This window comes from Phyllostomus discolor, chromosome 4, assembly GCF_004126475.2.
Source record: "Phyllostomus discolor isolate MPI-MPIP mPhyDis1 chromosome 4, mPhyDis1.pri.v3, whole genome shotgun sequence".
NCBI lineage: Eukaryota > Metazoa > Chordata > Mammalia > Chiroptera > Phyllostomidae > Phyllostomus > Phyllostomus discolor.
The window spans coordinates 55,902,145-55,919,166 of record NC_040906.2 but is presented as its reverse complement, the minus strand read 5'-3'; the positions used below and the strand labels follow the sequence as shown (position 1 = coordinate 55,919,166).

The 17,022-nt window shown below is 34.1% G+C and overlaps 1 protein-coding gene across 6 annotated transcripts in view; it reads right to left on the bottom strand.

The window, feature by feature from the left end:
- The window catches only part of SCN9A (sodium voltage-gated channel alpha subunit 9), a 128,555-nt gene that overhangs the window by 63,220 nt on the left and 48,313 nt on the right, over positions 1-17,022 (bottom strand). For 3 of the 6 annotated variants that reach the window (XM_036023356.1, XM_036023357.1, XM_036023358.1), the window contains 8 exons: positions 13,231-13,349; positions 12,777-12,866; positions 12,083-12,211; positions 10,361-10,452; positions 9,368-9,574; positions 4,511-4,574; positions 3,140-3,281; positions 912-1,118 (listed from right to left, as the gene is read on the bottom strand). In XM_036023356.1, coding sequence (XP_035879249.1) covers positions 912-1,118; positions 3,140-3,281; positions 4,511-4,574; positions 9,368-9,574; positions 10,361-10,452; positions 12,083-12,211; positions 12,777-12,866; positions 13,231-13,349 — 1,050 coding nt within the window. Of the gene's footprint in view, positions 1-911; positions 1,119-3,139; positions 3,282-4,510; positions 4,575-9,367; positions 9,575-10,360; positions 10,453-10,569; positions 10,662-12,082; positions 12,212-12,776; positions 12,867-13,230; positions 13,350-17,022 lie in introns of those variants that run through there. The other 3 variants (XM_028509929.2, XM_028509930.2, XM_036023359.1) reach the window with 2 other exon arrangements.

Sequence of the window (17,022 nt, the reverse complement as noted above, 5' to 3'; positions counted from 1 at the left end):
TCTCATATTCAATTTTATATGCTACTACCTAACACATTGTTATTTCAACACTATTTTCCTTTGGTAATATTCTTAAAACACATAATTTTATTGTCCAAAAATACTCCAGGATACAAAAAGCATCATAATCCACTTAACCATTTGTAAATTTTTGAAAATTTAAATGCTTTCAGATGTTTAATATTATTAAAATACTGCAATGAACATCTTTATGCATCCAAGTTTCCCTGCATTACAGGTTACCACCCTTTCCCCAATAGGTTAGATTCCTTGGAGAAATTTTACTCCATCAAACCATCAAATGAGTTTTAAGGCTGGTGCAGAATATTTGAAGTTTTGGTTCTTTAAGTATAAACCTTGTCAAACCTTTCCACTTTGCAGAAAGGATTAAGGAGAAATCCTCAAAAATTTGTGACAGCTTAAAGTGGCTAACACCAAAAGTATAATTGTTTAACATCTCACATTTTATCTTAAATAGCTTTATAACACTGACAAAAAAATTAATGCACATTTTGCTTTCTACCCCACAAAGTATCTGTTAACTTTAACATTAAAATAATTTCCTTTAAACTTTGTGTACAGTTGTTCTGGGGAAATACATCATGTTTTAGGACTTTGCATAAAGCCACAGATACTGAGGAATCATAGGTAACAGGTTTAGGAGGAATGGCTTAGAACATTCTCTCTGCCAGAGTGAGCTGATTATGGGGAGAGTAGACTGGGTCGGATGTCACTTGTAGCACAATCCAGAACTGGTTCCTTCAAACCACACCAGAATGAAGATGTGGTTTATGCAAAGGAATCCATTAAGGTAAATCACCCTGGGGAAGGCTGAGCATAGCCCACAGGGCCTCTGTTGTTCCACTTTGCACTTGTATTTCTAGGAAGAATTTTAAGCCAAATAACAATACCTCAGCTTCTTCTTGCTCTTTTTTAAGCCGATCTAACATCTGTTGAAATTCTAACTCTTTCTGCTTAGCTTCTTCGATATTCGCTTGGTTCTGTTCTTCATAGGCCATGGCCACCACAGCCAGGATCAAGTTTATTAGATAAAAGGAGCCCAGGAAAATCACCACAACAAAGAAGATCATGTAGGTTTTCCCAGCTGCACGCAGTGTCTAGGGGAAAATGGAAATCATTACTTTAATAACTGAAAGATTTTTTTTGTAAATTATTTCAATTTGAATGGGATAAATTGGGAAGTTCTGCATAATCTGATGATATCAAAATATAAAGGGATAAAATTATATAATCATGGCAAGCAGTATTAAAATACATACTTTTTCAGTATAAAGTATATAGCAATCTATTAAACTCATACTAAAATTAGGTATAATTCTCAATTATTATTAAGTAAAATAATCCTGAAATTTTCCCCAGTCTAAAACTTATTTAAAAACTAGCTGCTTTGCTTATTTTCAAATTATAGGACCAAATAATGTCTATAATCCTTTTTAGTATTAAATTTCTACAATATCTTTAGCAAGAAGTATTAGTGATGAACATAAAATTATGTTCACACAAGATAGGGAACCCTATCGTATGAGCTTATTTGTTCATCTTATATTTATTTTTAATCAATATTTACTAAGAATTTAAAAATAAAATAAATGGTAAAGATAATTCAAATGGTACCCATATTACATGAAAAATAACTCTTCTATCTCTGATGCCTAGTTACTCAAATCTGTTTTCTGTTAGTTACTGTTGTTCCTGATGTCTTGTCTCGGATAAATTCTTAGTTTATAGTGTAATTGTTAGCTCAGCAATCATAGTCATTTTAATCTCCATAGAAATTTCCATGTTACCCTTTCTGGTGTTTTCCAGGAATGTGTGAGAATGTCTTCCTCTACATAGCTCAGACAGACAGTATTTCTGTCTTTGTCACTGAACATCCAATGACATAAAAAAAATTGTATGTCACTGTCATTTTAATTTCCCCAAAAATGTGAGTATCTTTTTGCATACTTAAAAAGTCATGTGTATTTCTCTTTTTCTGTATATTTATATTTCTATATTCATTTATAATATTTTTAGAAATTAAATAAACAAAAGACAGGTAAAAAGAAGAATCTATGGTAAGTTGAGAAAATGATGGGTTATACTTATAATACAGAATAATTGTTTTTGGTGGTTTTACTTTTGGGGAGAAGACAGAGCCCACAGATTGAAGAGGATCACATTACAGTGAGAGGGGATACCCATATGGATGATCAGTTATGGTCTAAAAGATGGATGCTATAAACTGAAGCATATTCAAAAGGCATGAAAGTCTAGAATACGGAGCAGTTGAATTGGAAGAGGAGAATTTAGAGAAGTGAACCGAGTCCTTAATTCTTGCATTCATTTACTAAGGTTGCCATAACAGAATGGTGCAGGCTGAGTGGCTGAAACAACAGAAATGTATTTCTCACAGTCTGAAGGTTGGCAGTTCAACACTGAAGTGTTAGCATGTATGGTTTCTCCTGGGACCTCTCTCCTTGACTTGCAGATGGACAACTTTCTTGCTGAGCCCTCGTATGGCATTTTCTCTGTGTGTGTCTCTCATGCTCTTGGCTTAATCTCCCTTTCTCATAAGAACATTAGTCAGATTGGATTAGGATCCACCCTAACAGACTAATTTTAACTCAGTTACTTCTTTAAAGACTCTAACTCCAAATACCATCATTCTAAGGTACTAGGATTTAAAAATCCAACATATAAATTTGGGGACATACAATGCAGTCCATAACAATTGTACATGGGAGTTCAAAAAATGAAGTGTGATGAGCCAGATTTTTAGGGCACTCCAAACAGAAAGGCATGTCTGGAAACCAGAGTTTGTTTAAGAGTAGTGTGAGAGAACATTGCAGCTTATTCCTTGCTATTTACTTAGGATACTATGAGATGCTACATTTACAAAGGGGAGAAGAGATTTAGAGATCAAATTAGTCCAGGAAAGATAAAAGAATAATTTATGACTCAAGAACTATCCATTCTAATAGTGCTGAAGGTAAAAAAAAAGTCTAATTTTAGTAATAAGACAATAGAGTTTTCTCCATTCTAAATTGAATAAAATATTCAATTTTAGGGAAGAAACATACTTCAGATTATGCAATGAATGCAATAAATAAAAATATTCATTTTTCTTGGCACTCACCTGTTGGTAAAGGTTTTCCCAGTAATCTTGGGTCATTAGTCTAAATAAGGCTAAGAAGGCCCAGCCAAAATTGTCAAAGCTTGTGTAGCCATAGTCTGGATTTCTGCCTCCTTTCTGGCATGTGTACCCTTCTGGACACTGACTACATAAGAAAAAAAACACCACAAGTCAGAGTGTCTTCAGTATGCAAGTTGAATAGTCCTACAGAAAAGTGAGAAACTCAAGGTTCCTCTTCTGTGGGGACAATATTGAATACTGATGAAGACCACATTATTTGGAGTTAGGAAAAACTGGGTTTGAATTCCACCCCGATTATTTACTAGTTGGTAACTTTGTCAAATTTAATTCTTCCAAGGTCCAGTGCGTGCCCTCTTTCTGTGAAAACAAGATAGTAACACCTATCTCAAAAAGTTGAGATTAAGTTTAAAGAAGATAATATATGCAAATTACCTAGCCTAGGTCCTGCACATAAAAAGTATTTAATAGACAGTATTTGCTATTAGTATCATTGTCACCATCAAAACATGGAAACATAGACCAGATTTGGTCCATAAAGATTGATATAGGCCTCTAAAAAACTGTGTCCTCCCCCCTCAAAACTGTTCTTGAAGTGAATTAGAATAAAGAATGATCAAAGCATAGTAACTGTGTAAGATCTGTAGCCTTAAGAATTTTTCTTCCTAAAATTGGTGGATTGGTGCCTATGATGCCAAATAAACATAGTGTCCAGAGATGTCTTCAGAAGCAGCAGCCTTATCTGTATTATTACCTTCCCAGTGCACACACAGCCTGGTGAAAAAACTATCAGACAAGAGGGGAGAAGAACAAAACCCTGCAGCAGAGATGAAGTTGGTGTATAGGAAAAACAGCAAGATGGATATTTGCATTAATAGGAAATTCTTAAAATATCTTTAACCAAGTCCATGGGATCCTCATTTTTTTTTCATTTTTATTTTTTTAGAGTGACCAAAATGTCATTGTATTCAGTCACCTATGAGTCATACTTGATAAAAAAATGAATAGAATTTGAGAATGGAAAGAAAATTTGATTTTGTCACCCTTCTTTCCAGAAAGAAGAAAGGCTGGAAACTAAGCAAACAAACTTTGGTGGGGATTTCTGGAAGTAATTTTTTTCTACTGTCTTAAGAGTTATATGACATGTATCTTGTTTTTATTTAAGCACTACCTCCAATTCTTACTTTTAATGGTATACAGTAACTCTGGACATTATAAAGTCTGAATTCACTGTTGGACAGAAGAGGTCAAATAATGCCATATATATCACACAGTATTAAAGGTTCTTATCAGCAGACTAACGGAGTATGTTTCCCCCCTTTTTTAGTCTTTACACTAAAAACAAATACTACGTACCCTGCGTCTGAGCTGGTACCACACAAGAGAGCATCTTTTGCATCCTCCAAGTAGTAAAAATACTCTGCATAGGAAGAAATTGAACGATATAAGATTATGTATGGAGTGTTAGCTTTAAGAGTAATACAGCAGGTTGTAACTTAATTAATATAGACGTTCACGCACATTTAGGCAATATTTGTTATTTATTTATTTATTTATTATATTCCCATACATTCTCCCTCAAATATTTATTGATAACCTCTATGGGCCAGGCAATAAACATAATAATAAACATGATAACAAGATCATTAGTTTTACAGAGCTTTCTTTATGCTTAGCTAAGAGTAGAGTTTAGATAGAGAAAAACACAAGTGTACAGCTGAACATACAAGGTATTTTCAGATGGTAATAAATATCCCAAAAAGAATAAATTAACACAATGTGATAAAATGTGGTCAGGGAAGGCCTTTCTAAGGAAATGACATTGGACAGGGGCCTAAATGCTACAAAGATGCCAGTCATTCAAAGGGCCTGGGGAAGAGGAAATCTTGGCAAGATAAAGAATGAGGGTAAAGGTCCTGAGGCCAAAATGCAGTTGGTAAATGACAGCAGGCGAGGCTGGCCTCAGTGCAATGAGTGGAGAGAACTGTGGTAGCAGAGGTAGGCAGTGGCCAGATCATGTAAAGGTTTGCATGTCATAGAAAGGAGATTGGATTTTAAATATGATTAGAAATAATAGAATTGAAAAGTAGAGATATAAGATAACATTTAGCTTTTGTTTATTGACTGGAGAGAGAGGAAGAGAAAGGGAGAAAGAGAAATATGGATTTGTTGTTCTACATATTTATGCATTCATTGGTTGGTTCTTACATGTGCTCTGACCGGGGATCAAACCTGCAACCTTGGTGTATCAGGATGACATTCTAAGCAAATGAGCTACCTAGCCAGAGACAATATTTAGCATTTTAAACTTTTACTGTGGTTGCTTTGTAGACCATGGACTACAGGAGAGCAAGTGTGGAGCAGGAATTCCAGTTATTTAAGTGACTGCAGTGAGAGGTATCTTGGCCACAATTCAGAGAGTAACTGTGGAGACAAAGAGAAGGGGATGGAAATAGAGTGGGCAGGGTTTGCTCATGGAGTGTGTGCAGGGTATGCAGAAGAGGATGTATCTACTTAAACCACCAGTTACTGAAGTGAGGAAGCCTGGGGTAAGAAATGGCCTAAAGAAAAGCCAGGAGCTCTGTTTTACCTGTCCTTAGTTTGAGATGATTATTAGGTACTAAAATACATTTGTTAAGTGGGCAATTGGATTGATATGAAAGTCTTGAGGTCAGTAGAATGATCACGTATATAGACATAAAGATGAGAGTCATCATCAAGTATGTAGACTCAATTGGACCTGATGAATCAACCCAGAGAGGAAGTGTAGCTACTGAAGGTAAGGGTAAGGAAAGGAGGGAGGGGCAGGAAGAGTCCCCTACTGACCCCTGAAGACCCCAGGAGCGGTTGAGTCAGCAAGGCAACAGTGTACATGAACAATGTGTGTTTTCTGAATTCTTTCATGAGGGGGCTGATCCAACTGGTCATAGTAAAGATAAAAAGGACTCAAAAAAGCCCATTAAAAAATAAGGGCCCAACTTCCTGTTTCGCTCAAGTCAAAGGAATAAAGATATACTTATTAGGAGGCTTTTATAGTAAAAGTGGAAGAAAGGTTTTGAAGTCAGATATACTTGGATTTGAATATTGTTTCTACCTCTTCCTCTGTAAGTTAATTATCTTACCACTTGAAGATTTAGTTCCTGCATCTGTAAAGTGTGGTTAAGAATACTTACTTTGTGGAGCTGTGGTACCATATAAATAGGATATTTCATGTAAAGCACTTTACACAGTGACCCACACATTCTATACAGCTGCTCAAAGAGCAGTAGCTACTTTATTAATTTATTAAACAGTTTCAGATAAGACTGACTGGCTTGCACATCATCATTTTGTTTTACACAGAATATACAAGTCTTAGAAGACACAGCTAAAACAATAGAGCCTCTTACTCTGAGGTAAACATGTAGGTGAGAATGTCCATGAACAACTTTAAACAAACAAATCCTGTGCCTTGGAGAGTGTGAGTATGACAGAATAAGAATAGAGGAGGTTAAGATGCCCTTTTTAATACATAAACCTCCATATTGTTATTACAAAAGGATTACTTTAGAACTACCCATTAAAGTAACAATGGTTCATATTCACCAATCGTGGAGGGGCCACTTTATAAGAATGGGCCTAGAACTGCTCGTATTAACATGTACAGGGCTAATACACTCAATTCAGTACAAGAGTGATGGCAGGTAAAGCAAGGAGAATAGCTCATTCTGGGCTCCCAGAACACTTTAAATAATTTCTAAATACCTACACTTAAATTATGAGGCTAGATAGCCTCAAGAGAATTTAGGTTAACATATAAATGGAAAATGTAATGCAAAGAGAAAAGAAAACTTATGTTTACAGTAAAACTTTTGCAATAAAAAGAAATGAATTATTGTTACATGCTATATGCACAAAACTTGAAAACATGATAAATGAAAGAAGCCTGGCACAAAAGGCCACATATTATATGATTTCGTTTACACAAACTATTCAGAATAGATAAATCCACAGATAAAGAAAATAGATTAATGTTAAGGGGTGGGGAGGAGGGAACAGGAAGTGATTTGTCAATGTGTACAGGGTTTCTTTTGAGGAAGATAAAAATATTCTAAAATTACATAGTGATGGTGGTTGTACAATTTTGTGAATACACTAAAAAACACTGAATGGTACACATTAAAAAGGGGGATTTTATGGTATGTGAATTATTTCTCTATAAACCTATTAAATAAGTGTAATGTAGCATAATGGTGCACTATTTAATGCTTCTTATTAAACCTTAGATTTCCTCCTAAACACCAGCTCCTTGGAGAAGTCTTGCCATTTCATTGGTATCTCAGCCTCTAGAATTTATTTTCTTTGCATAGAATTTATTAAAATTTGCAATAATTTTTGTCTATTTGTGTTTTCCCCTACTTTTAATCTGCCATTCCCACTAGAATATAAGCTCTGTGAAAGTAGAGTCTGAGGCTCTCATTTTCATCACCACAGCTCAAAGGGAACATTTAATATGCTCATGCTGACAGGTGGATACCTGAACAAATTGAACACTAAGACTGAGTTTCTATAGCACAAAAAACAGATAGGAAACAAAGTCAAACTTGACACAAACATCTCCTCTTTAAAGCTATATTTCAGAAGAAAATAAAAGATAATTTACCAGATTGAGGGAAAGGAATAAAATTGCATTGCTAGGTAAGCTGTCACTCACTCATGTGTAAAGGCAATATGAAGATGTATTTGCAAAATTCAAGGACTCTTTCTATTTTTTTGAAAAAAAAATTGCTCAGACCTTTCCAGAAGCTTAAAAAAAAACATTCAAATTCCAAACTCAGTAACAGAAACCAAAAATCAGAATAAAAGGACTGTTAGTGATCCTAGTAAAACAAAAAGTTAAGTTTAAGTAAAAGCTATAAATTGATTCACAAAAGAGAATATAAATGTCAAACAAGTACTCATAAGATACGTTATTTTTATGGAATATAAATTGAGGAATAAAATTCTTTGGAAATTGGAAATAAAATTTAAGATCATATTAAAATCAGAAACTGGAAAAAAGATAAAAAGAAAGCAAAATATGCCAAATTTCTCATCAAAAGCTTGTAGTAAAATATTTAAATTACATGTTTCACTTGAAAACCTTCAGTTTTCTTGTTTTAGCCTTTTTTTCTCTATTTACAGTGTTTACGTATATTAGCTACTTTTGTTTGCTTTTATCTTCCTCAGTGAGTGGATCTCCTTCTTTCACAGACACATAACATTTGAAAAGTTTTTTGATTTACACCCCATGGCGGGATCTAATTATCTCTTAAGGTTTGTGGGTTCATGTAGGCAACGTCATACAGACAAACTGCAGGCGTGAGACAGAAAGCACAGTCTTGCTTGATTTCATTCTCACTCAAACTTATCAACAGCTTTGGTGAGAGAAACTGCATTAGGGAATAATTGTTTAGAAAACGTGCAGTTCATGCTTTCCATTTCATACTCTAAAATACACTTGCAAATTAAGCAGACTTCTGAGACTATGTGCATTCACATAGTCATCTCATATGGCAACCTACAGAATTAATTTTGATAAATTAAGCTTTGAAGTGATGCACTGGCTAAATTGAGGGAGCCGTGAGAAAGAACTGTACAACTCATCATTGGTTATAATACAAGGATAGTGCTAATAAACCTGAGTAAACTGTTCTGCTTTATATAACTTGTTAGAAAGACTACCAAGACAGACGTTTTAACATATGATAAAAACTAATATTACCATTATATTGTGATTAATATAAGTTTGTTGTGTTATATTATAGTTAAGTATAATATACACATAAAAATATAATTATACTATTATATAATAAATTACACTATAAAATAAACAGAAGTACGAGTTATACAACAAAACTATGACACATAAAATATATGATACATCTTGTGATGAAATGTGATAATTAATAGTATTAATTCACAATTAAATTGATTTTTCTGGAGCAAATTTATTCTTTTTTTCTTACATAAATTAAGAATTATGAAAGTATCTCATGTTTCCAATACCAGGACTGCTAGAAAGCTTTAAACCAGGGAGATTTATAAAAATATAATATGATCAAATTGACACTGTAGCATTTTCTACATATTTAAATAATTTTGAAATAATTTAAATGAAGGCAACATTTCATTTCTAAAAGAGACCAATGCTTTAGCCTTATTTCAACCTATTAACTGTAGGAATAATCATACCTGTATAGTTTTCTTTGTCAAGGGTATCCAACATGTTCAATGTTTCATTACTTAAAAGTGAAGTCCGCAGACATTTGTGCTTCAGGTTGCCCATGAAGAGCTGCAGCCCGATCAGCGCGAACACGCTCAGACAGAACACAGTCAGGATCATGACGTCGGAGAGCTTCTTCACCGACTGGATCAGGGCCCCCACGATGGTCTTCAGGCCTGAATGCAAGGAATTAAAAAAAGATATTCATAAAGAAATAAAGTCTCTGAATGCCTGAATGTAAAACAAACACAAACACAAGCTTTCCTAGAAATGCATGCATTATGTCAAATCTATGACCTTAAACAACCTAATTCAATAAAAGCCCACTATAGGTCAAAAGGGTGGACTTGTTGTTTTACATATGTTTTGTTTCTATATAGTATTGCAAGTGATTAAAAATTATAAAATATTTTCAAGGAATAACCAAATTGTCAAAGTGAATAATTTAATTGCCCAAACCATATCCACACTCATTTGAAAAAGTGATTTGTAAAAGTGCCAATTCAGCAAATGCTTGCCAAACAAACCATTTCTCTATACACTAAAACAAAGAAGAGGATGAATTGCAACATAGAGTGACAACTTACAAATTTTCAGTCAAGAAATGGTTTGTTGAAGAAAGATGAAATAAATATGTCATGCAATACTTTCATGCTGATTTTTCTCTCTCTTTTTTGTTAACTCTATGAAAATGATGAAAACAAATTGAAATTTTCAATCCTGAATAAGTCAAATGGAAAATGAACTGTTAGACAGGAGGGAAAATTTCAAGTTGAGATGTGATCCAAAAGGCCATCTTTGTTCTCTAAGGCCCATGCAATTGATTAAACTCAAAGGCTGACTTTTAATAAGGATTCTGAAAAACATAAGAAATTAGATTTCATTAAATTTGCACAAGAGAGTTTTTCTTGTCTTTCTTCCATGTGATCAAAGTCAGCCCCGGTGTTTAATCCCACTCTCACCTGGAATGACTGAAATTGTTTTCAGTGCTCGGAGAACTCTGAATGTTCTCAACGCTGAGACATTGCCCAGGTCCACAAACTCTGTCACATATCTGCAATAGGGGGGTTTATATACAAACACAATGACAACACACACACAAACAAACAGAACAACTCCCAAGTAGTTGGAGTTATGAGTGGCCTAATGCTTCACACCAATCACTTCTTACCTGGAATTACAGAAATAGTTTTCAAAGCTCTCAACACTCTGAAAGTTCGAAGAGCTGAAACATTGCCTAGGTTTACAAATTCTGTTAAATACCTGTAGAATTAAATCAGAGTTATTCAGAATTTAGGTAGAGTCTATGATACTTACCTGTGCCTTTACTCAAGGTTATTTCCTATGTTTGGAATGTCTTATTTAAAGGTATAGCTCTGCAAACCTTTTCTTTTCCAGTCATAACTAATTTAACTTAATTAGATTTTATTTGACTCATTTGATGTGAGCAAAATACAATATATTATTAAAATAATTCCATGCACTAAGTGCCTAAATAAACAATTAAATGCTTCAATTATTAGATGTCAACATTATGGTACTGTGGATATTTAATAATCTTATACAACATCAGAGGCAAGCCTTGAAAACTGTGTGCTAATTGAATGATGCCAGACACAAAAGGCCACATGACTATAATTCCACTCATGTGAAAGCTTCGAGTAGACAAATCTAGAGACGAAACATATGTGAGTGGTTTACAGAAGATAGGGGGAGGAGAGAATGGAAGAGACTGCTTTGTTGGGGGGTGAAATGTTCTGGAATTAAGGAGTGATGATGGTTCTACAACTTTGTGAACATACTAAAAAACACTGAATTCCATACTTCCAAAGAGTAAATTGGATGGTCTGTATATTTCAATAAAAAAGAGGACTCCCTTGAGAAGAGGCAGCCCAGTTTGATCCAATGTTGTCTCATCAGCAGTGGTAGGTACAACTGCAGGCCTATGTGACTGTGAAAGGAGGGACCGTGAAGGACAAGGAGGTGAGACAGGGGTGAGGGGATGGGAGAATGGAAATCTAAAGACCCTTCAGGATTGCCTAAGTTTCTTCAATGAACATGAGCTAATTTTACAATGCAAAATGATAGAGCAAAAAATACAGCAGTAGGTTTGAGATTTCAAAAAATAAAACAAATATTTCTGCCAAATATATCTTGGAAGAGAGTAGCAATGAGTAAATTAAAATTTTATGTTAATGTAATATTTTTCCTTTGAAACTAAACCATGGATTTCATGTGTAGCACATACATGCATTAATGTTAGGTTTACTATGTAGTGAGAGCCCTTTTACTTCTCTATTTTAATATACTTATTAGCACTTGAATAACATGGATTAATAAAAAGGGTACCATAGTTACAATTAAAGACCTGATTTTTTTTCTGTGATTCCTATAGGTTTTGTTAGTTTTTAAATAAGAACTGGGAAAAGAGAACTAATTGACACCACACAGACTGCCCATCCAAGTGCTGGGTGTGGAGGGAGAGGGTCAATCTTAATGACGTCAATACACTTTTGAGTGAAAAAAATGAACATTCTGAAAACATTTAGTATTTGCCAACAGACAACTAGCTTTAAACATAACCATTATACATGGAATAAAATGAGACCCTAAAACTTTGTTCTTACTGAATTATCTGTGATTTTCACGAGTTTGCCATTTAAAAATGTGAACATAGTACTTACGCAAAAACAATGACAATAAAATCCAGCCAGTTCCATGGGTCACGAAGGAAAGTGAATTGTCCTACACAGAAGCCTCTTGCAAGGATTTTTATAAGTGATTCAAAAGTGTATATTCCAGTAAAAGTGTACCTAGACAGGAGAATCCATTGAGATGTTAGATATGAAAAGAAAACAACACTGTGATAATCTTCATATTTTAATTTCTTTCTGATCAAACAAAGAAAGTGATCTCTTACAGTGTAGCTACTGGTCTGTGAACCCACTCTATTAGAAAAAACCAGTCAAGGTCTTTCCAGGAAACCTTAAAATGCCCATATCAGAACTCTTGTAGAAAGTAGAGGTATGGAAAATTACTAAGAACACAGGTTTAGACTTACCTAGAAAATTCCTATGCTGCTCCTATCAGATATGCACCCAGAGATAAGAAATGCGTAACTCATCTAACAATAGGCAGGGTGTCTCATAAGTTCACCCCTCTAGAAAATACTATATTATCTAATCATTCTATCTAATTATTCTATTATATGGCTCTCAGGTTAATATCGTAGAGGAAAAAAAAATGAAAGAAAAGCAACTATATGACACAGGAAGATAAATACCACAATTTTTATAAATGGAATAACTTTCTGGAGGAGAGGAAAGGATAAAAATGATAATACTAAGACCATATTAAAATGTACTTAGGCCCACTTACTCTACATTCTTGGTCCATTCTGGAGGGTTACTCAAGGTCATAAATATGCAGTTCGTCAGAATAGTGCACATGATAAGCATGCCGAATAAAGTATCTTAGAATTAAGGAACATGATGAAAGACCATGGTGGGAACTTTGAATATTTACTAATGACACATGTTGAAATCTTCTTCTTAGAGAATAAATAATTGTAAATAAGTTTATACACTTTAATTTATCCATTTATACATTTTAATCTTTAGGAACACGGGAGTAATAAGTAAAAGTAATTTATCCTAAAATGTTAAAACTGCCATTCTCCCTATCTACTCAGAGACTTACACCAAGATCCACTGAAATGAAACTCTAAAACCAGTCTTTCCAGATGCAAAAATACTAAGAATCTATTTTTAAATAAAATAGCAAAAACTCCATTTTAAGGGACCATCACAACTAGGCATATTTGAAAGGATATGAATGCACTAAAATCTTAATAGATATTCTTCTCAGAGGACTAAAAGGAGAGAGCATGTACAAAGCAGGTGTGGCATTGAAGCGGAAGATCGCTTTCCCTCTGTTCAATACTATGAAAGTCTGCAGGATCAAAAGGAAAACAGGAAGAAATTGAGAATCCAACATTTCAATCTAGCACATTAATCTCAGCAGCTGACTTCTCCCTGTGGTAGTGTCATATTAATGAAACACCATCATTGGACAGTTCCAACACCATTGATGCAGCTATAGATATCAGGCTGGCCTGTGAACTCCAAGTCCATTACTTCTCAGCAAATTAAGAAGTGAACTATTTATGAGCATGTGTTGCTTAGTGCTCCCAAATAGAGTGTCTTCTCTTTTTTACTTCCCTTCAACACCACGTCCATGACCATAACTTGTGGCTGTGGAATTAATTTAAAATATAACTTCCTTCTTTTATTACACTGCATTGCAAGCAAACCAAAGTGAAACTATCTACCCCTGATTTTTACCATAATGCCTTAAGACTTTTTTTCTTTGATACATTAAGACTTTTAATACTTATTGGCAATTGTCATAGTTAGTAGTAAGTGCTCCAAAGTACAAATTCCTTCAAGATATATTTTAACAAATTCAAGGAATATTAGAGTTGGAAGAATCTTAGTATCCAGATCAATTTTCCTATTTTAGATGTAATACTAATAAAAGCTAAAATAAAAGGACATAAATTAAAGGTCTTTCTTGCTACTATCCATGGTAATTTTTAAACATGATACAACTCATACCAAACAGTCTTAACATATGTTGTAAAACCATTACATAATGAGTGACATCTTCCCTGGATCTGGTGTTTAGTTAAAACATTTAAAACCCAAACAAGTAAATAGCAACAATAACAAAACACTAAAACAATCTAATGTTTTTGGATTGAAAAATCACAAAGATCCTGAACTGGCAGGCAAATTACTTGTGTTAACTAGAACACACTAATTTAGACTTTTTATTGTTGTTGTTTAATCTGAATTTTATATGTTTATGAGTGATCATGATTTTTCCAAATTAGGGATGTAAATTTGAGTCTCTTGCCTTTTAATTGTATGTGGCACTCTTCTCAAGAAAATGAATCTGTTCAAAAGAACAGATTTTCTGTTCAGATGCCCTTTGATATTCCTGGTTCCTTTCACTATATTACTTACATCTAAACATAAGTTAACATAAAGTTCACTTTTACATTGAAAATTAGTTTTAAAATTAATACCTAGTATTGAGTAAAACTATTGTTTTCTCAAATCTCAATATACTGTGCTTGTTAAAATTCACTCACAATTGAATTCTGTACAATTTTCTACAATTGTGAGGTGAGCAACAAGAGGAATAAGAGGTGATGACAAGAGTTTAAACATAAATGAGGCAGGAGTTTTGCACTCAAGGAACTTCCTAGAACACAATAATTCTAATATAAGACAAGCTGTGACAGGTATCACACAGAGAAATAAAGCGGGAGGAGTATGAGAGTGAAGAGGGAACAGGGTCACACGTCTGTCAGAATTATCAGGGAGACTTCAGCAACCACAGGTTACCTGAGCTAACTGGAAAATCACAATATTACTACCTATCCTTGGCAAGATGAATTTACCTTATACTTGAAATTTAAAATGATAGTTTGTCAATTTTTAGATCTTAGTTGCCAATTTTTATTTATATTAAAACCTTCTTTAGGAATGTCTGGCTTTATACACACCCAGGAGTTACCTATAGGTAGGAAAAGGAGGTATGCATATGAAATTTTAGAGATCATTTTGAGTTTCTTTAAACTCAAAATTTTAATGTAGAATTTTATTAGCAAATGAAGAGATGTCAGAGTCTGGATAAATTCTTTTAACTTTGCTTGTTTATTGAAGAATTTATTGAACATAAAATTGGAGAGCTTAAGGAGTGCTTTAGAGTTGGACAGATATGATTCTTAACATCATATCTGCTCTTCAGCAGCTTGTGGGCTAGTGCTTGGTGTCTGTGAAGTTTTTAGGTTTCTGGAACACTTAAACTCTTAGTAAATGGTGGGAGCAGATGCTGCTATTATAGGCAACATAAAGGCACCAAGGACATGAAGATAATAAGACAATGTACCTGTCCTCTTAATCCCCCAGTGGAGATTGATTGGTAATTTACTTTTTCTTAAAGACACAAACTTTCACGTATCATAAAGGTGCCACATAACGCTATTAAAAACACTTATATATTAATCACATAAAAATGCAGCCCTAACTTCTATCGTTAAAATGTTGTTTGAGCAAATCATTGATAATTGCACTCAAACAAATTAAAATCTGAACCCAGAAAAAAATAGGGATCATTAAGATTTTTAATCCAAACAATGATTATAATGTAGCAGAAATAAAGTTTTTGTCAATTATTGTGACTAAAGAAAAATACTAAGGAATCAATTCTTCAAGGTAGAGAATTCAACCCTAAAGCTGTAAGTGGAACTCAAACTACTTTTATCAAGAATGTTTGAAGAGGTAGGACAAGGCACAAAAAAATTGATAATTTAAAGCTCCAAACTAAGCACCAGCTGGTGTGGCCTAGTGGATTGAGCGCCCGCCTATAAACCAAAGCGTCACCAGTTCAATTCTCAGTCAAGGCATATGCCTGGGTTGCAGGCCAGGTCCCCAGCTGGGGCACTTGAGAGCCAATATGTGGTTCCACACGTTGTGTGTGACTGATGTTTCTCTCCCTCTGTTTCTCCTTCCCTTCCCCTCTCTAAAAACAAATAAATTAAATTTATTTTTAAATCTCCAAACTGAAAGAAAAGGGCTCAGTTATTCCTTTGTATATTTTTTTCAGATATTAACAATAGTGGACCATGAAAATAGAAGATTTTTTTGTCCTGGTTCTACACAAGTATTAAGAATTGAGTTAGGCTTTTGATATAGTTGGTATAATATATTTTGAAAGAAGCTGGGCCAAGGTGAGGGGTTGGAGTCTCACACCAAACACTCTTTATCAAATTAGCTTATCACATAGCTAAAATTACTCTTAGTTATTAAGTCTCTTATCCTCCATTCAAATGCAATCATTTTCTCCTTACCTCTCAAGTCACTTTAAGCTAATATTAGTGATAGTTTATATGCCAGAAAGATTTCTTTTTTCCTTTAAAGGTAGCTGGTTAAGTAATATCCAGGCCTGCTTTGGAAATGGGAAAATGCAATAGGTATCCATGGGAAGCCAGGAATTTTTCAGGATGAAATAATAAGTAAAATGAGTACTTTTATTTTGACTGTTGCATTATTTACTCATTAATTATTTCATTCTTTTTTTAAAGTTGTTAGCATTGTGCTTGCTATACAGCTGAAACTGAACTAAGAAGTGTTGCACAACAGAACATCTCAGGAGGGAGTAAAACCAATTTGAATTTAAAAAATTGGGAGGCAGGTAAATGCAGACAACTGTGCTTGAACAACAATAAAATAATTTAAAACATTGAATACAAAATTTACTAGTGTGTAATATTTTATAAGCTACTTATTCTCCCAAGCCTTTCACCTCATATAAGAGTATTAATTCCTGCCCCACAAGGTTGTAACAAATATGTGTGCTAATTTGTCTAAAATGTCTAGTACATGTAGAGACCCTCAATATATATTAGCATTCCTACTTTCCATGTCAGAATACTGGCTGGATAATTAAAATGCTGTGTAATATTTCAAGAGTTTCGTGGATATTCTGCCTTCTGCTGCTATGCCGTCAGCTTGTTTAGATGCTGGTTTTGATGAGAAGTAAAATTCACATTAGG